This window comes from Carlito syrichta, unplaced genomic scaffold, assembly GCF_000164805.1.
Source record: "Carlito syrichta isolate Samal-C Ts95f unplaced genomic scaffold, Tarsius_syrichta-2.0.1 Scaffold305791, whole genome shotgun sequence".
Lineage (NCBI taxonomy): Eukaryota > Metazoa > Chordata > Mammalia > Primates > Tarsiidae > Carlito > Carlito syrichta.
In genome coordinates this window covers 110,372-133,755 of record NW_007249887.1, presented here as the reverse complement: position 1 = coordinate 133,755, position 23,384 = coordinate 110,372, and the positions used below count along the sequence as shown (strand labels likewise).

The following is a 23,384-nucleotide window of genomic DNA, read 5'->3' as shown; positions in this document are numbered from 1 at the left end:
TAAAAGAAGATAGTAATAATAACAGTGTATTGTAAATACCATGATGGGGGAGGGAAGCACATAAAAGATGCACCTAATTCAGAATTGAGGGGTTTAGGGAAAGTTTTCTAGACAACGTAATATCTTTTCTGAGATTTGCAGGATAAATGATGGTAAAAATGGTTGAAGGAAGGTATGATGAAAACAGCAAGTGCAAAGGCTTGCCGGTCAGTTAAAGGTGCAAAAAATAGTATGTTAAATCAGGAGTAAGTAGTAAAACTTAAGGAGAGTGAACATGAGACTGGAGAGGTGAATCAGGGGCCAGATTATGGAGGATCTTCTGAGTCTAATTTGTTCCTCATCATTAGAATAATGGGAAGCTGAAGAAGGACTTTTAAGGAGTGAGTAACAGGCTCAGATTTGGGTTTTAGGAAGATCATGTCACAGTGAAGATAGCCAGTTTCAGTGGATAAGACTAGAGGCCTAAAGTCATCTTTATCAAAGAGAGAAGTTTCAAAATGACAAATGTTCCTTTAGCTAAGGATAAATGGAAACTTTTAACATGGACACAACTGGGTTATTTTGAACCCACTATTCCTTTTTTATCTTTTTTGAGTTGGAGTCTGACTCTGTCGCCCAGGGCGGAGTGCAGTGACACACGGACAGTCCTGCGGCCTTGACCTGCTGGGCTCAGGTGATCTTTCCACCTCAGTCTTCCAAGTAGCTGGAACTACAGGCATGCGTCACCACACCCAGCTATTTTTTATTTATTTATTGTAGAGACGAGGCTTCACCAAGTTGCCCAGGCTAGTCTCAAACCCCTGGACGCAGGCAATCCCCTCGCCTTGGCTTCCCAAAGTGCTGGGATTACAGGCTTGAGCCATCGCATCCGGCCCACAATTCCTAATAAAGTGCTTTGTTCATATTATAAGCTCAAGAAAGATTTACTAAATTGAATAGAATTGGTTCTATTTAAAAGATCAACTTACATTGTTTTTTTATGTTTCCTCTATTTAAACTTGTAAATATTCCATTAGGAAATAAAAGACACTTAGCATATGTTCTGTTGTCTCTAAAAAAATAAATGCACTATCCTTGGGAGATATCTTACATGTCCTCATCGCCAAAAATCAAGCATTCACATACAATGTACTTTTTCTGGAAAAATGTTTTCATTCAATATGTGCAATATTCTTCCATTTATAAATGTAACTATATATATTTCTTCAATGTTGTGGACTTATTCAGCCTTTTTATACACATTAAAAGAAATGAGGTATATGACCTGAAAAGAAAAAATTCAAATACATGCCTAAGAACTAGCTCAAAGCTTTTGTTCCTTTTAAAAATTTATAGGGTGTTCCTGGAGATCCTGGTGCAGTAGGCCCACTAGGACCTCGAGTAAGTATTTTCTCCTTTGTGATTAATTTTGTTTCCCACTGGCTTCAGTTTTAAAAAATACCTTTTTCCTAAACTGAGATTTATTTTAAACATTAACTAAATTCTACTGGATAAAAGTCCACTTTATGAGAAATATTTTGTTCTTGTGAAACAAGCATATCCTTACTTCAAGTTTGTGTCTTACCATTAAATTAGAAAATTGAGCCTTAGTCATGGCTCATTCCTAATTTTTTCCTTAGCAGAAGTCATTATTCAGAAACGTTTGAATCCATATTGAGATCCAGTATTGACATTATTTGACATTCTCATGTTGTGCTAGGGAGAACGAGGAAATCCTGGGGAAAGAGGAGAACCTGGAATAACTGGACTCCCTGGTGAAAAGGGAATGGCTGGAGGACATGGGCCTGATGGTCCCAAGGTAAGGACAGCAGTGATCGGGTGTTTTAAAATACCCTAAAGTCACTGCTCAATAAGTCCATGATAGTGTTAGAGTTCATTTCTCTTGGTTTTTTTGTGAGATAATTTGACTATATCATTTTTGTCTTCAACAAATCTTTAATGAGCAACTATGAGGGATGCCTTTTCCTTGCAGCTAAATTGTCAACTGAAAAGAAGATTCTCTTCTGTGATGGGAATTATGGTTTAGTGTGCATGATGATACTTTCCCATACCCCAAACACATTCTTAATGCTTATGTAAATTTTATTAATGATGCTCATGAATAAGCAGAGGAAGGAAATAGAGAATTGCATCATTTATTAGGTGGTTTTCCTAATCATATGAGCTATATTCTTTGTTTCAGGTTATACAATTGTGCTTACTACATATATGAAAATATGTTATTTTTAAAATCTGAAAATACAGTGAAAAAATAAATAAATAAATAAAAATCTATACCCCTAGTCCTTTTGTTTGTTTATGAGTGCCATTTAGTGATTGGTAGAAGATAATGTGGTCAGCTTCAGTATAAACAAGTAGAATTTTTCATGATGATCTGAGGTCCGTACCATACTTCAATTTAATCTCTAAATTATTCTGAAAACTAGCTTAATTTTATCTCAGTTTAATGAAAAAGAAAATAAACCATTTCTGTAAATATAACATCTTAATATCTGATGTTGCCAACAAAAGGGGACCAAGCAACTCTATCGTTTTTATTTGAATTGATGCTCATTTTTCTCTTGAGAAAAGCTGAAAACAAGCCAACAATCAAAATGCAAATCTGATTTTTTTTATTTCAAAAAAATCAACTCAGTGACAGCTTTCCCAAATGAAAAATATAAGTACTATGCTGAAGGATATGCAATTGCTGACATCCAACTATTTTTGATCCACTGAAACAGCAATTTCATGTGGTTCAATCTTAATGTATTAGCATGGTCACTTAATGTTGGTTTATTTTAGGGCAGTCCAGGCCCATCTGGGACTCCTGGAGATACGGGCCCACCAGGTCTTCAAGGTATGCCCGGAGAAAGAGGAATTGCAGGAACTCCTGGCCCCAAGGGTGACAGAGTAAGTTTGGCTTTCGTTTTTCTATTTTACTTATTGAGACTTTCTACGGATCATGATTTCCTGAGAAGTCTTTTACCATCCTGAGTCACAAGCCATTCAGTCATTCTTTCTTCTAATAAATATTTTATTAGGAACATGCATGGTGCTATGCAATGTTCTAGACTCAATAGAGTCTAGAACATGACAAGTCTTTGCCCTCAAAAAGTTTTCACACAAGTGTGGGAAAGAGACAATTAAAGCATAAATGGTATCTTGTGTATTTTTTCAGGGTGGCATAGGAGAGAAAGGCTCAGAAGGTACAGCTGGAAATGATGGTGCGAGGGTGAGTAAAAGTGTACCTTTTCTAGCTGAGCTAGGACCCAACATTATCACTACCATATGAGTTTGCCTCCACTCTGCAAAATAAAGTTAATGACATTTCCTTTGTAGTCAGAATTTGGAGAATGATGACATTTGAGATTTGATGTTAATCAACCATGGATGTTTATTTTGCTTACCCTGAATTTTTGCAAGCCCCGAAATGAAGTCATTATCAAGAGATTATAATAAGACACAAGTTTATTGTGCCTAGCGGACAGTGCTTTAAGAAGGTGGGGTCCCTCTTTATCTTTTTCTGTCATCTTTTTATTTATATGCAATATTTAGTTCTGCTAAAATGCTGATCTAATGAGCTGGCTTAGACCTCATGCCAGCACAGGCAAGTAGAGCTTTGTAGGGTCACCAACGTGGTAAGAACTGTTTCTCAGTATACTGGAAGTTTGGGGGAAGTTTTACTGCCCAGTGAATCATCATTAATGCTTTTTATCTTGGAATGTCAAGAGGGATGGTTGACCCCAAAACATTGTTTAATGTGATGCCAGAAATTGACACTTAACAAGTTTTAGGTCTGCAGAGCTATAGAGCGTTTACAACTGGAAGAATAATCAGACTAGAAGGACGTCATATTTTCAGACATAAATGATTTCCTCTTGTTAGAGTGGTTAGTCACAATGGCCTAAGTATCCAAAATTTTTCTAGAATAGTGCCTGATACCTCAACGAATCATTTCTGTCTCAGTAGGACATGGTTTGCTGTTAGTTATGTCGTGGCAATAGCAATTATACCATGAAAAAAGAGATCTCATTGAGCTGCCATTTGGTTCTGCACATTGAGCCATTGATAATACATTGGTTACAATAGCTTTTGATTAAGAGAATACAGTGAGCCGGGCTCGGTGGCTCAGCCTGTAATCCCGTGCCTTTGGGAGGCTGAGGTGAGTGGATTGCCTGAGCCCACGAGTTCGAGACCCGCCTGGGCAGCCAGACCTCATCTCTACAATAAAAATCAAAAAATCAGCCGGGTGTGGTAGCACATGCCTGTAGTTCCGGCTACTGGGAAGTCTGAGGCAGAAGGATCGCCGGAGCCCAGCAGGTGGAGGCTGCGGTGGCCGGGAGCGGCCACTGCACTCCAGTCTGGGTGACCGAGTGAGACTCCAACTCAAAAAAAAGGTCATTTTTGTTCCTGAAGTTTCTTCAGTAATGTGTACACAAATTAAATGATGAAAGAATATTTGGGCTGTGTATGAAAAGATAAATTGTTTCAGAAAGGACTCCAATCTTTACACTTTCCACAGTGTAAAGATTGTGACTTTGTGTCAAAAGAGTCAGATTGAGTCCCCATATGGTATCTTTCCTAAATTCTAAGTGTAAGGAACCCCATTAACCTCAGTGGAGATTGGTGGTGACATTCCTTTTCATCTCAAAAGAATGAAGAAAACTAAGCTGGGTGTGGTAGTATGCACTTGTAGCCCCAGCTACTCAGGAGGCTGACATGGAGGATCATTTGTGGCCAGGAGTTCAAGCCTGCAGTATTCTAGGATCATACCTGTGTGAGGGAAAACTGAAGAAAATTAAATGCCTTAACACAAATCACATTCACATTAAAAAGTGATATTTTACCACTATAATTTAAGAAGTTAGTACTCAATACAAAAGAAGGGAAACCTTTTCAATCTATTCTCAAGTTTCAAAATAGATATCAATATCATGAAATAGACTTAGAAACATTGTTGAAGATTAACATCAATTTAGATCGAATGGGTGAAGATATCTTTATGTCTGCACGAATTGAGTTGGATGAAAGAGATTTGAACATTCTGTAGAGAAAGTCTAGTGGACATGGTTTTATATTAGACAGAAAGGCTTGAAAATACACAGATTATATTATTTATTAAGATAATTATTTGCAAATGCAGCTATAACAAAATAGTTCCTTCTTTTTTGTTTGCTTAAGCATGAAGACCTCTATGTCTTTTCCCTTCAATATGCTTATGTTTTCTTGACAGGGTCTTCCAGGTCCCTTGGGCCCTCCAGGTCCTGCAGGTCCCACTGGAGAAAAGGTAAGTCACAAGTTGTTATTTTGTGTACTCAAAATCTTGAGGCCTGAGTGCTGGCTAGCACGTTGATAAGGCTTTCTGTTTTATAACATGATAGCTGAGCTAGATCATATCAGAGCTCTCCCCAGCTTCCTGCCCCCACACAGTGCTTGATGTCCTACAATTGTATTATGTTTTTCTGCTGCTTTGGACAATAACCACCTAAAATCTTCTTTCTAGGGTGAACCTGGTCCTCGGGGTTTAGTTGGTCCTCCCGGCTCCCGGGGCAATCCTGTAAGTGACATGATTTTGATATTTTTTGTGTAAGACTGAACAATGAAACGATTCATCATCTTGTTATAATATTTATATAAAACCATGCCTATTGGATTAGGCTATTCATAACTTCCTGGTTTTGATCTTTTACTTTTCTTAATACACTGAAAACCTTTGTAATCTATTAGGCCGCTTGTTTACTGAATAGTTAGGAGGCTTCTTTGAGGTTTCTGACTTTGGGAATTTTGCTCTATGACCTGTATCATTATGTCACCCTTAAGAATCTTCTTCCTCATGTGTGATTTCTCTATATGTACATGTCTAACTATGCCAAACTTATATAATCATATTTTAAAATACCGTTCCTGTTTAGGAAAATGTGTGAAAGCTGGAGTAATCTTTGTCTTGCTAGGGTTCTCGTGGTGAAAATGGTCCGACTGGAGCTGTTGGTTTTGCTGGACCCCAGGTATGACTTTCAAATATCCCTAATTTACAAGGAAACACTCCAAGAGCAATGAGTATAATTATCATTGTCATATGTTTGGGAGGTTATATTAGGAAATCTAGAAAGTTTATGGTTTTGTAGGGAATATTCTCATCTTCCATACATTTTTCATAGATTGGCACCAAAATAGTTATTTGGACTTATATAATTATTTGTTATAATAAATATGGAATAATATGGAATGAAAGAGCTTGGTTTTTCAGCCTTTCTTCAAAGATCTCACCTGTATTTTTTTTCTTCTACAATACTGTAGTACTGATTACAAAGCACCATTTCCAATATATGATTAAATGATATGTTAGTAATAATTACAATGAAATAATCTGTCTGCAATTCTTGTAATCAACTGCTTGTTTGTACAATTGCATGTAGGGTCCTGATGGGCAGCCTGGAGTCAAAGGTGAGCCTGGAGAGCCAGGACAGAAGGGAGATGCTGGTTCTCCTGGACCACAAGGGCTAGCAGGATCTCCTGGCCCTCATGTAAGTTAAAAACAACATCAACCAAAAGCATGACTTAGTCCAGTCCCCAATGTTTAGAGTGTGTATTCAACCTGTCTTGCTTTACCACAGTGCTCTTTTGTCTGTTCATTTCTATTTAGGGTCCTAATGGCGTTCCTGGACTAAAAGGTGGTCGAGGAACCCAGGGTCCGCCTGTAAGTTGGTTTGACACTCTAGGAATTGGGCACAGCTAGTTTCAGATATCTAGTGTTTCCCAGGCATGTAAAATCTCCATCTGAAGCTGTAAGAACACATTATTACTTATATCCACAATACTGTAGTACAAAGGGTACTTAACTCAGATGGAGATTTGTGTTTAAATCAGTTTGTAATCTTGGAGACACAAGTGCCTCAAATGTAATGTAAGTAACATATTACCTATGTAAAGGGCTAAATACATATGGGAAAGTACTTTATATAATTCGGTTATATTTAATACTAATGTGATGTCTAGCCCTACTTGTATATGTTCAAGAAAAGTGAAAAGAGAAAACTAGTACCCTTCCTACCAATTAATCCAGATTCATTCGCCAAAATATAGGATGCATGTGAACAAAACCTATATTGGTCACAACATGTAAGGGTTCCTATTTTTTCTTGTGAAAAAAATAGGTCTTAGGACACAGATAAATAATTGATATTATTTAAAAATCATTTGATCTTCTATTTCTAGGGTGCTACAGGATTTCCTGGTTCTGCTGGCAGAGTTGGACCTCCAGGCCCTACTGTAAGTCAATTGAGGGATTTGAGTCACTGATACTGGAATAATTATACATACACATTTGAGTTATTATTTATTCTTTTATTTATCTCCTTAATGGCTTTCTTTTTTACAATTTGTATCTCGATTTTCTTACTAGTATTTAATCAATGCAAATTCATATTTAATAGTCCAGTATTTCTTAGATAAGCTTCATTTGCAAGTTCTTATTTGCTCTAATATCTGACTATTACTCCATTTAGATACTAAATATTTATAATATTATGTGATAATAATCATTCCTTTCATTTAGGAAGCATCTCTGAAAATTTCCTTAATAAATGTCATTCATTCATTATAAGATCAGGTCAAACAGAAAAAAAATCTTATAGATTTCATTGTTGGAGGGGAGCCTTAAGCAAGTTTGAAAATTCAAGTTAGATTCATCACTCTTTTAATGATGATTCAAAGGGATGGCCTGCAAATGATCTTTCAATTTTCTCCTGGGAAATGAATATACAGTTGTGTTTTCTCTTGTCTTGTTTTGTTTAACTTCTACTGAATGACTGACGATCTAACAGGAAAATGGACCTACAAGGCTTGTACATCTGTGTCTGAGGCAGACAGCCTTGCATCAGTCCCTCTTATTTGGCTTTCACTTTGCCGCCCTAGCTGTTTCTTTCTGTGTTACACTAGGGAGCTCCAGGACCTGCGGGGCCCTTAGGGGAACCCGGGAAGGAAGGACCTCCTGGTCTTCGTGGGGACCCTGGCTCACACGGGCGAGTGGGTGATCGAGGACCAGCCGGTCCCCCCGGTGGCCCAGGAGACAAAGGGGACCCAGGAGAAGATGGGCAATCTGTAAGTTTGGCATCTTTGTTCCAGACCACTTCCAGTTGAGACGCCTACAAATAGAAATCTATGACAATCAGTGCCACAAAGGAACTTTAAATATTATGCTGGACATATTGCTAAATTCTTTAAACACATTATGCCCTATAGATTTTAATTTACAATTCGCTGCTTTAGAAAAAAAAGGTATATGTATAGATTTAAAAATATAACAGTAGCAAGTATAATAAAACAGATGATATAAAAACTAGACAAATTATTTCTTAAATGTCTACATTGTATGAAGAACTTTAAAATATAAACATATTTTATTGTGTCTTATATATACATGCCTCTAAATATTAATGTGTTTAAATAAATATTTCCTGTCTTTATTTTTTAAATTTGTGTGTTTTTAATAAGAGGAAAAATATATCTCTGAATAGTTACCTCTTTTATTCAGTCAATATTCACATTCATCTTCATTTTCTTTCCAACTGATGAGCTGTTTTCACCTTTAAATAATGTTAGAGGCTCTGTGTGAATTATAACATATGCCTACTCATAGGTGGGTGGTTCTGTGAAATAGAACTTTGTTTCATAATGTTAAACATGTCAAGCTATACTCAGCTTATTGATACATTCTTTGCTTACAGTTTCACCCTGGAGAGTTTCTAATTATAGTTTGTCCTCAACATTAGGGCCCAGATGGTCCCCCAGGTCCAGCTGGAACCACTGGGCAGAGAGGAATTGTCGGTATGCCTGGGCAGCGTGGGGAGCGAGGCATGCCTGGCCTGCCGGGCCCAGCAGTGAGTAGTGCCATCAATACTGCATCTGTTGTATGAAGCATGATTTGTGCAGGAAGAATGGATTTTTTTCTTAATAAATTAGATTTAAACCACATTATATCAACATAGATTCTGTGTATCTTACAAAACCTTTTGATCTTAAATGTCAAATTCTTAACTACTTTACAAAGTCTTTGAAAAATATGTTTGTTTAACCCTGGGACTACAGAAGTAGGCAAATAAGGATATGGAGTTTTGGAGACTCTTAAATCTTTCTTCAAAGTTTAAAAAGATCCCTTGAGCTAGAGGAGAGGGATGATCTCCTGGTGAGTAGGTAGCATCTTTTAAAATAAAGATGCTTGACAAAAACACCATATTTCACAGTAAACCATCAAAGGGACGATGTAGTTGAGCTAAAGTAATATTAGAGGTGAATGCGGGGTGAACTACTAAGAAGGCTCTGAAGGTAATCTCCTGTTCCCTGGAGGGTGCTTAAGAATCTCATATTCCCTGGAGTATGGATAAAATTTGATTCAACATTAGCTTTGAAGAGACTAAATTTTACCACTAAAAGATTATAAAGCTTGAGAAAAAATAATTGATGAAGTTTTTATATGGAACACAGACAGAGAGATGTACTTCTGGGATGTTGGAACTGGGAGGCATCTGGGTAGAAATCCGAAACAAGTAAATTAGGAATTAAGGGATGTCTTATTGTTATCAGAAGTGAGCTGAGGACTTGAAAGTAAAATCTCTGAATAATAAAACCAAAGTACCAGAATATATTATATATATTCTATCTTATTTCTATAGAAATAAAATGAACAGATAAGACAGGAGTGAAAAAGGTTGAGCATGTCTTACTAGTGATGCAGATTTCAAAAGAGCCCTCAGAATTGGCCATGATACCATGGTCAGAACCCAAAATACACACCCGAGCCTGTGGCAAGGGATGCTTTTTGGTCTCGTTTATATGTCAGGCAGAGTGTGATAAGAGGTAGGCATGACTGCAAGAAGGCATTATGGTGGCATGAGTGTTGCAGGATAATGGACAATTATTATTTTAGAAGGAGGGACTGAAACGTCAATTGAATAGACATAGCCTTTATGGGAACTGGCATTCCCAATTTCTTCAGAACTGTTTGATGTATTTATACTTCTATTTCAGGGCACTCCAGGAAAAGTAGGACCAACTGGTGCACCAGGTGATAAAGGTCCACCTGGACCTGTGGGACCTCCAGGGTCCAACGGTCCTGTAGGGGAACCCGGACCTGAAGTGAGTATGGCAGTGAAGTCATTCTTTTCTTGTTATCTGAGTGTCATTGGGACAGTTTTTCATTTAGCAGTTGATTTAGAAACTTAGAGATTGATTGCACATTTGACCTTAAGAAAATTTCTTAGTAATGTAATTTGATGTACTCTACATCCCTAGAGAGTTGGCTAAATGATGGCATAAGAAAAAGTGACAAGATTGGTGTCTTGGCACTGACCTTCACTAGTCTGGAGCTAAGGATTTTGGTTGATTTAAGCTGTCACCAGATTGTTTTGAAAGTGAAAGGACACATCCATTCATCTTTTTTCTTGTTATTATTTTATTTGGTAATGGCATATTTATCAAAATTGCCAAGTTTCATGGTGATAAGATTAATATATCTATTACAGTTTGTAAAAAGGGCAAAGTAAATGGAAATCATTTTACTTAAATATCACTACCAAGTAACATAATGGATGTCATATTCCTTTAAGCTCTTTTGAGAGGAAATCGGTTGTTGATAGGCAATTTGAGAACTTAAAGATTGGAATAACCTATTTTCAGTGCTTTAAGGAGCGAATTACCAAACAATTGGTGTCACATTTTCTTGAAAGAAATAATCTATGGCTTTCAGAACAATTTTTGATCAAATAATAAAAACGTAATTTGAAAAAAGCAAAATGAGAGAAGACTATATCTCTTAAAAAGTAATTTAACATCATCTAAACACAGTTTTTTTATTTCAAAACTTTAAGGATATTAGTGAATAAACTTAAGTAAAAGTAAGAAAAACCTTTTATTATTAATACAAGCAAAACATAAAATGGCAAGAGTGTAATTTTTGTCTGTTTACTTCAAGATATTTTTGGATTTTTCTTTTTTAAAAGTAAGAAATATAAACGAAGAATATAGATTCAGTAAGGATGTGTTAGTAACTTTGTAACAATTGAAAATAATAGAAAAGATGGCAGAAGTCTTTCTTCTACTGATATTTCCATAATTTATAGTTTATAAAAGAGTATGTCAAACATACTGTCATTTTTCTGACAATAAGAAAGAGGTATTTTTTAATTATTCAGTTAATTTGTTTCCCAATATGATTCTGGCTAGGGTCCAGCTGGTAATGATGGGACTCCAGGACGGGATGGCGCTGTTGGAGAACGGGTAAGAGCAGTTCATGGATTGGAAAAATCTAGTCATGCAAATCTGAAATCTTGTAATTTGCACTAAAAACTACCATTTATCTTCATAGTTCCAATATAGTTCTGATTTTTCTGATGAACAAACCTTTTATTAAAGTCACTTTTGTAGCAAAGTACCATGATATTTTTTATTAAGAGCAGGACAAAAAAATTTCTTTCTTCTTTGGTGACACATAAAGGCTCTGGATGAAGATACATGTGGAGGGTCCTAAATTCACACTCATTCACGGAAGTATGAGAGCCAAAATACATCTGTGACATCTATATTTCTCTACTTGCTTCTAAAGAGAATGCCCTGAGAATAGAAACCATGCCGTATTTTGAAATTAGAATGTGCTGAACTGAAAATATCCCTGACTTTGTCTGAAGCTGCATATGAGGCCACTCTAGGCAAAAGTTGCTCCCCACCCTAAAATCTATGATGATGCATTGGCTGTTCCAGTCTCAGGGCTCATCACATAGCAGAATGGACTGTGGAGCCAGACTGACCTGACTTGGAATCTTGATTCCCTAGGTAACTGCCTATGTGATCTAAGACAGGTTTTTCAAACCTCAATTTTCAAATACTTTATATATGATTAATACCTATACCGTTTGTCATTTGTATGTTAAATGACAGGTTTAAATAATCATGCCTATTTAATCTCATAATGACAAAAAGAGAAAGAGGGAGTTTTTGTGAATCTGGGGCTAAGGCTCTGCTCATCTGCCATAACGCTGGGGACTGCACATTCTCTTTTATCTTGGCTTTTTGCTTAGCCAAACTATATTATCTAGTGTAGTCATCTTCAAAGATTTTGCTGATGAAGTAATTTTGAGAATCTACGAACCTCATGCACATTTTAAGTTGCCATCACATGTTTTAAAATCACAAGTTTAAATTGTTGCAAAGAAGGTAATTCCTGGTAGTTTCTAAATGGATATGTGCTTTAAATGTTATTTTTCAAAATCTTGAAGTTGTCTACTTATCTTATTCAATTTAGTATGTGTTTATTCTATAACCTAGTTGCCAGAGTTTATCCTCATTACCAAATTAATCAGTCAAATAGGACTTAATTTTTGTTACAAAATATAGTGACTCTATTTTTCAAGTCAAATAATTGCATTCATACATGTTCATTTAACAATTGTCTCACCTCTGACTTCTTCAGGGGACAAGTAATATTTGGAGTCTTCCAAGAAGACGAGTAATATTTGGAGCATAATTGGGTCATCTGGATAAAATAAAAAGCAACCTCTTTCCAAATCCCTCTTTGCTTTATTTTTAAGTGAACAATGCATTCTGTGGAGACCTAAAGGAAAATTCTTTTATGTTAGTTCCTAGAGGTATTTACTCTGTGGGACCTTGCATCATAATATTGCAGATGGTATAATGGCTGCGTTTCTTTTATAAAATGGGAGAAGTTTGACATTAACGAGAAAGTAAGGAAAGTTGATCAAAATTCAGCTTTCTGAGTTTCCTGAAAGAACATGTATTGAGATGAGAATCTAGAAAGTGGTTTTCTTAAAAATTTTCCTTGTTTTCACATTCTTTGGAAAGTTTTTCTATATTCCAAGTATACAGATATTGCAGTTTGAAGACTGCTGGTCTAAAAAACATGTTATCTTTTGAAGGTGACCACTTCTGTATTCCAGTAATCTTGACTGTAGGAGTGATAGGGTGCAGAGGAGGGGAGGGGTGAGATCTGCAATCGGGGAGAAATAACCTTACTGCTTTCAATTTGGTTTATGAATTAGTAAATATAAGTAAAATAGTTATGTAAAGTGTAAGTACAATAAGTAAAATAAGTTTTTTAAAGGCACATTTTTTACCTATCACTGTATGAATTGCATGAACATATAAAATATTGTTGTTTTAGAATAAATGTTAAAAGACTAATATTACGGTTATTCTTGTCAGGGTGACCGAGGAGACCCTGGGCCTGCAGGTCTGCCAGGGTCTCAGGGCGCCCCAGGAACTCCTGGCCCCGTTGGTGCACCAGGAGATGCAGGACAAAGGGGAGATCCGGTAAGGAAGGAGTCAGTTTCACACTGACAGTTATACACATCGATACACTACGTTATAAGCAACATATATACACGCATACATACATGTGTATTTCACTGAAAACTCTAAGCAAAGAATAATAAACAGCCACTTATGAATTAGTATATAGGTTTTAGTCTTAAAGAAAAAAATTTGATTTCAAATAGAGATTCAAAGATATTGATGCTTTGATTTCCATGATCTAAAATATACATCATATCAAATGTAAGCAAGCAACGTCTTATTATATTCAGCTACAGTGATCTTTGTTCAGTGAAGTTAATGAATAAAATTGGCTGTAAAAGTGTCATTGGCGTTGCAGAGAACATTTGCCTGACTTCAATCAAATAACCTTAAGAGTATACACAGGAATACATATATAAGCACCCAACTACAAATACATGTTCTTGATGTGTTATATCTATTTAATATGTACATATTTTTCTTACATACCAATTTTTGTGTATATTTCTTCTAGGGTTCTCGTGGTCCTATAGGACCACCTGGTCGAGCTGGAAAACGTGGTTTACCTGTAAGTTCTGTTTTTTCTTTTTAAAAAAACTTTCTTATGTATAAAATACTCCCAAAGAAATATAAATTAAGATTCATAAATTAAAAAATGTTAAGTTTCTTAGACATGAACAAAAATATTAATTGGAATGTTATGAGTTTTTTTATAATTTTAATTTTAACATAACTCCTCTGAACTTAACTATGAATTTTTCTAATATTCAATACAGGCTTTTAAGTCAAAGTTTTCTCCCAAAATAATAGGAATAGTAGTGCATTTCTCTCAGATATTTTCTAAAAATCACATAGAAAAATGAATTTCAAATCTCTTTGCAAACTTGAAAAGCATTATTCAAGTATTATGTTTTATTTTCACCTCGTCTTTTCTACCTACATTCTGATCTTTGTGCTATTTGCAATCACTTTCAGATTAATCATTATCTTATAGATGTTTTATTGTGAATGGATTGTCTCATGTGCAGTCTAATAGATCATGTTCCTTTTATCCCCATCAGATAAATCAATTTCTATGTTAATAAAAAACAATACTATTTTAAACAAATTGGCCATAATATTAAGTAATTCTCAGCTTCAATTCGAGCTTGACTGGTGAAAACTTCATAGTTGCATAGCATGTCAAGTGAACAGTTTTCAAAACAGTTACAAAAACAATGCAGTTTTGTTTTCTATGAATAAATACATTTTAGGTCATAATTTAGATAGATGCTTTATAGTTTAGTTTATTTTTAATTATTCAACTTTGGATCATCTTCAAAACAAAATAACCTTTCTAACATTATGAAAACTTCAGGCTGATCTTGATGGTATTTACATTTATATTGCTATATAAAAAATATGTAAAACCTGCTAAAATGTAGTCTCATTTTTATTATGCAAGGTTTGTTATACTGTAAGACAATTAGAAAATACTACTTTTTTAAAAAGAACCAAACAAAATTAAAACAAAAACCAAGAAGGAAAAAAATTAACCTGAGAGCTAGTTGATTTGATGGTTCTAATTGTCTTCCAAAGTTAGATTAATAGGATTCCAATTTTCTTTTAGAAAAACTTTAAAGACAACAGAAACTGGCTCTGTAGTAGGTGACCCTATGCCACTTGTCAATTTATTGTGGACCACTGGACCCTGGAGCTGTTTTTAGTTTCTAGGACTTAAAACAAAAACAAAACAAACAAAGCAAACAACAGCAACAACAACAACAACAAAACTCCACCTGAGATTGATCAGATAAATTTCACTTCTTTTTTGGGTGCAGCTTCTATTCAAAAATAAGATTCTTTACTATGGCTTTAAAAAAAAATTTTTTTTTAGTTTATGAGGATCAGGATCACTGGAATTGGATATGATATTGCAGATATGAGGATAACATAGGGTTTCTTTGTTCTTTAGAGGAGAGGGGCAGGTTAATGATACTATTCCTGTTTGTTTTGCTTAAATACATTTTTGCCAATTTCTTAATATAGTCCCAGCTGTTATATCCTGTTAGTTTATTTGCATATGTAAATTTTAAAACTTCTTAGAGGAAGCATGATGAGTATTAAATGTTTTAATTTTAAATAATCTATATATGGAAGCAATGATTTTATGTAATGATATCAGCTAAATATGTGAAAAATAATCTTTGAAAACCATTTCAGAGAGGCTAGACAAATTTAAAAATATTTTAATATTAATGGAGGATAAACTGCTAAGAAGTGAAATATTTAAAAAAGTATTATTATATAGCTATGTTTTCAGTGATTACTTTTCATTCCTTGGGAAAAATAGATAAAATTTTCTGGGTCTAATGCTATTTAGATATGTAAGTATGATAATCCACATAAAATGCAGTATTCAAAATTGTAGTAAATACAATTGTAAAAAGTTAAGTTGTAATAAATTATAGATTCCATATATATTATCCATTTATGATTCTATTTTAGGGGCCTCAAGGACCTCGTGGTGACAAAGGTGATCATGGAGACCGAGGTGACCGAGGCCAAAAGGGCCACAGAGGCTTCACTGGTCTTCAGGGTCTTCCTGGCCCTCCTGTAAGTTACTCATTTAGGCATTTTTCTGCATTCCATGTGAAAACATACAAAGAGCTTCACACGAACATTTATTTTTCTATAAAATAGAAGGGGTTTTTTTGTATCTTATTTTCATTTCAAAGAATATATTAATGAACAACAAATTATGCAACTTCCCAATATAATTGCCAATAATAGGCTATAATTTTGTAGGAAGAAGTAAAGCAGGGGTCTTTAGCATTGGTCAACTCATGTAGGCATTCAGAGACTTTATCAAAGTCAGTCACAGCACATTTCATAGAATGGCATAATGTAGGATCTAAATATTTTGGTAACATTTAAAATTTGATTCTTCTTAGGGTCCAAATGGTGAACAAGGAAGTGCTGGTATCCCTGGACCATTTGGCCCAAGAGTAAGTAACAAATATTAATAAGTTGCAGATGTAAATAATAATGTCTTTTGCTATAGACTACTAATGCTTGAGTATCATTCTCATGGTATTGAATCTGGAGTTGGCTTATATTTCCTAAAGTTGGCAGTAAACATCTGAAACAAACCATTAATTTTAACTAGAAATATAAAATATGACATATTACCTCATGGGGTCATATTACATTTTCTTACCTAGGACTTGGATATATTCCTCTGTTTGTTCATTTTCTTCCATTAAATTTGTACTCTTTATGATGATATAATAGTACCTTCTATAAATTGGGGACAGATTTTGGAGCTAGATATATATTTTTCTTTTAATTATGATTATTCCTTGGAAGTAGTTTGCATAAGGCTAATTTGAAAGAATATGATAATACAAAAACAATTTTTGAAGGTTGTACAAATTATCTGTTAGTATTAATGTGGCCTCTAGTAAGTCATTAATGCCTTAAAACAAATAATTCACACAATTATTTAGGAAAATAGAGAAAAATCTAGAAAAAAATGGAAAATTAATTAGAAAAAATTTTCTCTATCTAAATACAGTATAAACAAATCAGGCATAAAATTGAGAAGAGTAGTGTGAACATTACTATGATGTGAAGACACTATGGGGCATGAGCACACAAATTTCATGTACAACAAACACTCCAACTTTGTCACTTTCTCTTTGAGTTAACTGAGTTTACAACTAAGTTTACAATATTTGAGCTTTGAAGAAACAGTAACTAGTAGGTGAGCAGTTCATGAAAGTTTTTTTTAATTAGAAAATATAGTTTATTTAAAAGTAAATGAGAGAGAGAGAGAGAGAGAAGAGTCACCTCCCCAAGGTGGGGGAGGGATCATGAAAGTATTTAACTCATACTGATCTTTTTGCCATGCATGGATGATGGAAGATTCTTGTGTGTTGAAGTTATAAATGTTACAAAATGTGAGAAGTCTATTTATCAGTCATTAAGAAAAGGCATCTCGACTGGGCATGGTGGCTCATACTTGTAATCCCAGTATTTTGGGAAGCTAAGGTAGGAGGATTGCTTGAGTCCAGGAGTTCAAGACCAGGCTGGACAATATAGTGAGACCTAGTCTCTACAAAACATAAAAAATTATCTGGGCATAGTGGTGTGCATTGTAATTTCAGCTGCTCAGGAGGCTGAGGGGGAGGATTGCTTGAGCCCAGAAGTTTGAGGCTGCAGTGAGCCATGATTGTGCTACTGCACTCCAACCTGGATGACAGAGTAAGACCCTGAATTAAAAAAAAAAAAAAGATAGAAAACATTTCTGAGAAATCCTTATAATAGCTCCATATGTAAAACAGAAAGGTACTGTAACATTTTTCTTTATAGACTCTAAAATACTGTCTTTGTTTCTTGCAGGGTCCCCCAGGCCCAGTTGGTCCTTCAGGTAAAGAAGGAAACCCTGGGCCACTTGGGCCGATTGGACCTCCTGGTGTTCGAGGCAGTGTAGGTGAAGCAGGACCTGAGGTAACATCACGGGGTGCATGCAAGGAATGCTGTTGATTTTAGTAGCTCGGATTACATTTAAGTAACGTCTGTATAGTCAGATGGACAAGACACTTAGGCAACCCTGGAAACAAACCTGGAAGTCACATAAGAGTATGTCTGTAGAAGTAACTATTTAAAATATTTTAATATGGGTAATTTAGAGTATATAAAATCAGAGTTCAAGTGACCCAGGCCTTGACATAATGTGATACCAATAAGTGCAAAAGCAAGTTATGATTGTATCTATAATTGAAATTATGAAAATGTTGCTTTGCTCTAAATGGCAATATTCTAAATGTATGTGATGTGTAGTTATTACTTCATGAAAATTTCATAAATATGCTAGATAATGAAGAGTATAAAATTAAAATTTTCTTCACTGACAATAATATTCAGAGAGGATTTCAATTAAATCTTTTAATTAGAAATTTTAATAGCATTGACTTGAGGATGATATGAGGCTATAAACTGCATTAGTGAGACTCTCGCTTCTCAGGCCTTTGGAAACTTCTTCACGTCTCTTCTAGGCATGTGTGTGGCTTGTGTGCACATGTATATATGAGTTTATACTTCCTTCTCTGCTTTTTCTTCCTTTTTGGTCTTAGATAACTTCTCCTCCTTATTTTGTCTTTTCCCTTAATTGCAATATTATTAAACCAAATATTTATTTATTATGTGACTCAAATAGCCTTATATTTCCTATGGACAAGAAAGATTGTGTCCTACTTGTTAATTTCTCTAACTGTAAATAGAAAACATCTACGGAATTGGAATGCCTTTGAATTACATGGCTCTTGATAGACTTTGTTATGTAGTTCAGTGATCCTTGATAGAAAAAAAAAAATCTTTTCCCCTGAGATTAGCATGAAAGAACACATGGAGTCAAGATATGACAAGACAGAGAGAGAGAGAGAGAGAGAGAGAGAGAGAGAGAGAGAAAGAGAGAGAGAGAGCGAATCTCATCTAACAGCATTTTGAGATAGAGGAAACATTGGCACTGAAGGCTAAAGCAACTTGTCCAGAGGCATATAACAAGTGACAGTGCCAGTATTGGCACCGCAGCCTTCTGACTCCCAGGTCTTGCTCTCTACACCAGATATAAACTGTGTGTGTCTCTTCAGACTGTCACTTGATTCATTCAAGTTGCTGAGTTCTTCCTTGGGGAGAGGCACAAGAAAATTAATGGAGAGAATCTACTTCCTAGTCTTTGCCACTTGTACTTGACTCCCTCTCACATCAGTGGTTCTTATTTGACAAAAAAGCAGAACTCTTTATTTATGTCAATAAAAAGGCTAAGGAAGTCTGGGTGCAGTGGTAATTGTCTGTAGTCCCAACTATTCGGGTGTGGCAGAAGGATGGTTTGAGCCCAGGAGTTTAAGGCCAAAAATGAGACCCAGTCTGTAATGAGACCCTAGAGAGAGCTTTCTTCAATTTTGTTTAGAACGGAGAATGTTGTTGTTTTTCACAATTAACGCACATAAAAAAACTTCCTGTGCTCCCCTCCATTTGGAAGTAGGGGAAAATTCTGTCAAGGATATTTTGTATGCGTATTTTCTTAGTTAAGTAGTCTTATAACACCATTACCCACAACTCCCCTGCATGCTTTATTTGGTTTATGATTAAAAATACATTTCGGGGCTGGGGATGGTGGCTTATACCTATAATACCAGCATTTTAGGAGGCTGAGGCAGGAGGATCACTTGAGGTCAGGAGTTTGAGACCAGCATGGGCAACAAAGTGAGACCATCTTCTCTACCAAAAAAAAAAAAAAAATACAAAAATTAAAAAAAAAAAATTTTAAAAATACTTTTAAAACATTTTGGTTATGCTGTGCCCCAAATAGTTTGGAAATAAATGCAAATATCTGCATGGTCTTAACATAAAATATTTTGTATCGTCAAGGTAAACATCAGAGCACATATTTTGTGCTTTGATCTTTATCTCAGATGTTGACTTGCAGGTACGTGATCTGAAAAACAGTCAAGCATCATTTCTCATCCTTGAATTTTTACAGCTTGGAAGAACAGCCCCATACAGTGACAAAAGGGCATGAGTCATTGATCTCCCAGTTCTGTCAAATTGGAATGTCTTATTGTAACTTCCTATGCAACAAGTCCCACCAGTTTAGGAAATCAAAAACAAAGACAAAGTGTTAAATGTTGTTTCTTTTTATTGAGGGTCCACCTGGTGAGCCGGGTCCACCTGGCCCTCCAGGTCCCCCTGGCCACCTGACAGCTGCTCTTGGAGATATTATGGGGCACTATGATGACAGTATGCCAGACCCACTTCCAGAGTTTACAGAAGACCAGGCGGCTCCTGATGATAAAAACAAAACAGATCCAGGGGTCCATGCTACCCTGAAGTCACTCAGTAGTCAGATTGAAACCATGCGCAGCCCTGATGGCTCTAAAAAGCACCCTGCCCGGACTTGTGATGACTTAAAGCTCTGCCATTCTACAAAGCAGAGTGGTAAGTAGCCAGAAGCCAATCTGAGCAAAACCTGTTGTTTCAGATTGTTTTATTATCAACTGCATTCCAAAATATCTTATGATTTGCTACTTAGCGACAGATCTGAGATAAAAACATCTAAACATGTCACAGAGCTTGGTAAAGATAGTCAATTTTGTGAAAACTTACAAGGCAAGATGATATGTATGGTAATAGAGGACTTAGCCTCCAGTTTCATGGAGGTAGTTCCATTTCCAACAGATTTTCTAAAATATTGATATTTCTGTGGAATAAAAGCATTTTGTGGTGATATAAATGTGAAAAATATACATGATTAAACATATTGATTTACCTGCATGACCTCTCAATTTTAATATATTGTTGGATCATTAGGAATAAAAAATAGTATGCATTAGTTCCCAAGTTTATTTAAATATGTAAGTCCTTTTACATAGTTTAATGTTCTATGAATCGTACTTTTTGAATCTCTACTGGAAGGATCATGTTATAGTGAGGTTCTAAGGCATTTTGGAATGAAATCGCTTTTCTGCCCTAGTTGTAGGCACCACGCTTAAAGTTTGCCTTATACTGTCATTGTAATGAATCGAGGAAGGCCTGGAGAAGAGGGAATCCTAGGCAGAAGAATGAGCTATGAAATGCTTAAGAGTTGCAGTTAACTTTCAAATGACCTAGATAGAAATAGACAAAATGGTGATCTTTGAAGCATAGGTAATTTTATCTCAACTCTTTACATTCTAACCTTCCCCTTTTACTTCATTGAAAATGAAATTTTTTCTCAATGAAATGTATATTTGAAAATTTATATGCACAAATGCATATATGTGTATTTGTATGCCTGGCACCAAATTTCACCTTGGTATATCCTAGTTTATGAATCTCTAAAAAATGAGAAGATTAATATTTTAAAAGGTCAGTAAGATGATTCATAGCATTATAATTGTAATTCAACCCATTGATTTACTTTATTCATACTTTTGAGTTATTTTATTGCATTTCAATTACAATTTGCTTTAATATTGGCTGAATGAATTTGGTAGGAATACATCTATTTTGGCAAAGCCACTTACTATAAATTGTCTTTTTTTGGTATTGTTTTCTCATTTATAAAAGGGCATGATGATATTTTGTTCATATTGATGCTTTCAGCCTTAAGCACACAGTTTGGTAAAGTGTCCTTTTTCCTTAAGGGTCACTTTCTTAAAAGATACTCTCTCTTAAAAGAATCCTTAATATGTTAATATTTTCAAACCCTTTGTTAAGTCTTTTGGAGACTCATAATCATGTTTAAGATTTTCCTTATTTAGCAAAATTTCTCTTTTGAAAAACAGGTGAATACTGGATTGATCCTAACCAGGGATCTGTTGAAGATGCAATCAAAGTTTACTGCAACATGGAAACAGGAGAAACATGTATTTCAGCAAACCCATCCAGTGTACCACGTAAAACCTGGTGGGCCAGTAAATCTCCTGATCACAAACCTGTTTGGTATGGTCTGGATATGAATAGAGGATCTCAGGTAACTTGATATGTTTACTTAAAATTGTACTCTTTACTTTTTATTATTTATTGTATTTTTGTATTTATTTAGGGCTATGCTATTTGTTTTTTTAAGCCAGGTTTAGTTTGCCATGTTTATTTTGAAGTGATATATTCCTACTAGTTACAATTTCAGTATCATTGAATAAACAAAGATTTCATAGGAGTTAAAATAACATAAATTTTGAATTGTAATTTTCCCACTAAGAGAATGTAGAAAATAATTATTCTTACTCTTAGTTCTTCTAATGTATACAGCATTGACTTTAGAGTGTACTGGAAGGGAACTTGCCACAGTTGAAAGACACTTATCACTGTAGATTTAGCTTCAAGAGGCCTAAGTGTATCTTAGCTGGTTCTCTTACTAACTTTGGTGGGTGTGCATACATGTGTGGTTATATACTGTGTGTGTGTGTGTGTGTGTGTGTGTGTGTGTGTGTGTGTGTGGTATATACATATCCCCATATATATACTGTATATACAAGGAGGACTCCCCAAAATCTGGAATTATCTTTTGGGGGAATAGTCCCTTTGTAGTACAGGTAGTACCCACTAGATAAGTGTTCCAGGAATGCATTGGCATCAGTGTAACAGCTAGCATTGTTGTGAGAGGCTGCGTTCAGCTTCAGTGAATTTTGTTTGGTGATTCTTTCAACATGTTTGCCCATTTCATGATGGGTGATTTATGAGTGTACCTGCCTACACTGTGCTGTGTTCAGCAGTTTTTGACCCAAAACGGCATTTCCCCCAAGATGCACTACCCTCCCTCTTCACCCCATTTTCCCCAGAGCAACTTTTTTTGTTTCCTTGGATGAAAAAAATCCTCAAAGGGAAACATTTTGCCAATGTGGACAAGGTGAAACAAAATGGCAAAAGCTCTAGAGGCATCAAAATTGGAGAGTTCAAAAACTATTTTGAGCAGTGGAAAAAAGCATCTCAATAGGTGTATTACATGAAACAGTATTTTGAAGGTAATCGAAGTTTAAACATGTAAGAACAAATAGACGATATTTTAAAAAAATTTTATTTTACTGTAGAGATTGGGGTTCAAGTCAGGATTAGCTACACAAATAGGCTGCATGCAGGTGAAGTTTGGGTCTCCAACTGGTCCTCACTTCCCCTGGTTTAGGACCAGGTACCCTTTGTGTTGTTATGTGCTCCTCTCCCTGTCTCCCTCCCTGGCAGTGTCCGGTGACTGCCTAACTGTCTCTTGTGCTAATATTAATAGTCATGTCCCACTTATGGGTGAGAACATGTGGTATTCAGTTCTTTGTTTCTGTAATAGATCACTAAGTATGATGACCGCCAACTTCATCCAATTTGCTGGGAAGTTCATGATTTTGTTCTTTATGGCTGTGTAATACCCCATCATGTATATGTACCATATTTTCTTGATCCAGTCCACTTTCAATGGGCAATAGGGTTGGGTCCATGTTTTTGTTATTGAAATACAATAATTTTTTTTTTTTTGAGTTGCAGTCTCACTCTGTTGCCCAGACTGGAGTGCAATGGCCGCTCCCGGCCACCGCAGCCTCCACCTGCTGGGCTCCGGCGATCCTTCCGCCTCAGCCTTCCGAGTAGCC

At 35.6% G+C, this 23,384-nt stretch overlaps 1 protein-coding gene across 2 annotated transcripts in view; it reads left to right on the top strand.

Moving 5' to 3' along the window:
• COL5A2 (collagen type V alpha 2 chain) overlaps positions 1–23,384 on the top strand; it is a 156,948-nt gene that overhangs the window by 129,245 nt on the left and 4,319 nt on the right. For both annotated transcript variants that reach the window (XM_008062664.2, XM_021714804.1), the window contains exons 32-52: positions 1,336–1,380; positions 1,700–1,798; positions 2,785–2,892; positions 3,161–3,214; positions 5,216–5,269; positions 5,486–5,539; positions 5,934–5,987; positions 6,399–6,506; positions 6,626–6,679; positions 7,198–7,251; positions 7,921–8,082; positions 8,754–8,861; positions 10,009–10,116; positions 11,203–11,256; positions 13,195–13,302; positions 13,799–13,852; positions 15,772–15,879; positions 16,218–16,271; positions 17,668–17,775; positions 19,974–20,265; positions 21,594–21,781. In XM_008062664.2, the coding sequence (XP_008060855.1) occupies positions 1,336–1,380; positions 1,700–1,798; positions 2,785–2,892; positions 3,161–3,214; positions 5,216–5,269; positions 5,486–5,539; positions 5,934–5,987; positions 6,399–6,506; positions 6,626–6,679; positions 7,198–7,251; positions 7,921–8,082; positions 8,754–8,861; positions 10,009–10,116; positions 11,203–11,256; positions 13,195–13,302; positions 13,799–13,852; positions 15,772–15,879; positions 16,218–16,271; positions 17,668–17,775; positions 19,974–20,265; positions 21,594–21,781 (2,028 nt within the window). The remainder of the gene's footprint in view (positions 1–1,335; positions 1,381–1,699; positions 1,799–2,784; positions 2,893–3,160; positions 3,215–5,215; positions 5,270–5,485; positions 5,540–5,933; positions 5,988–6,398; positions 6,507–6,625; positions 6,680–7,197; positions 7,252–7,920; positions 8,083–8,753; positions 8,862–10,008; positions 10,117–11,202; positions 11,257–13,194; positions 13,303–13,798; positions 13,853–15,771; positions 15,880–16,217; positions 16,272–17,667; positions 17,776–19,973; positions 20,266–21,593; positions 21,782–23,384) is intronic.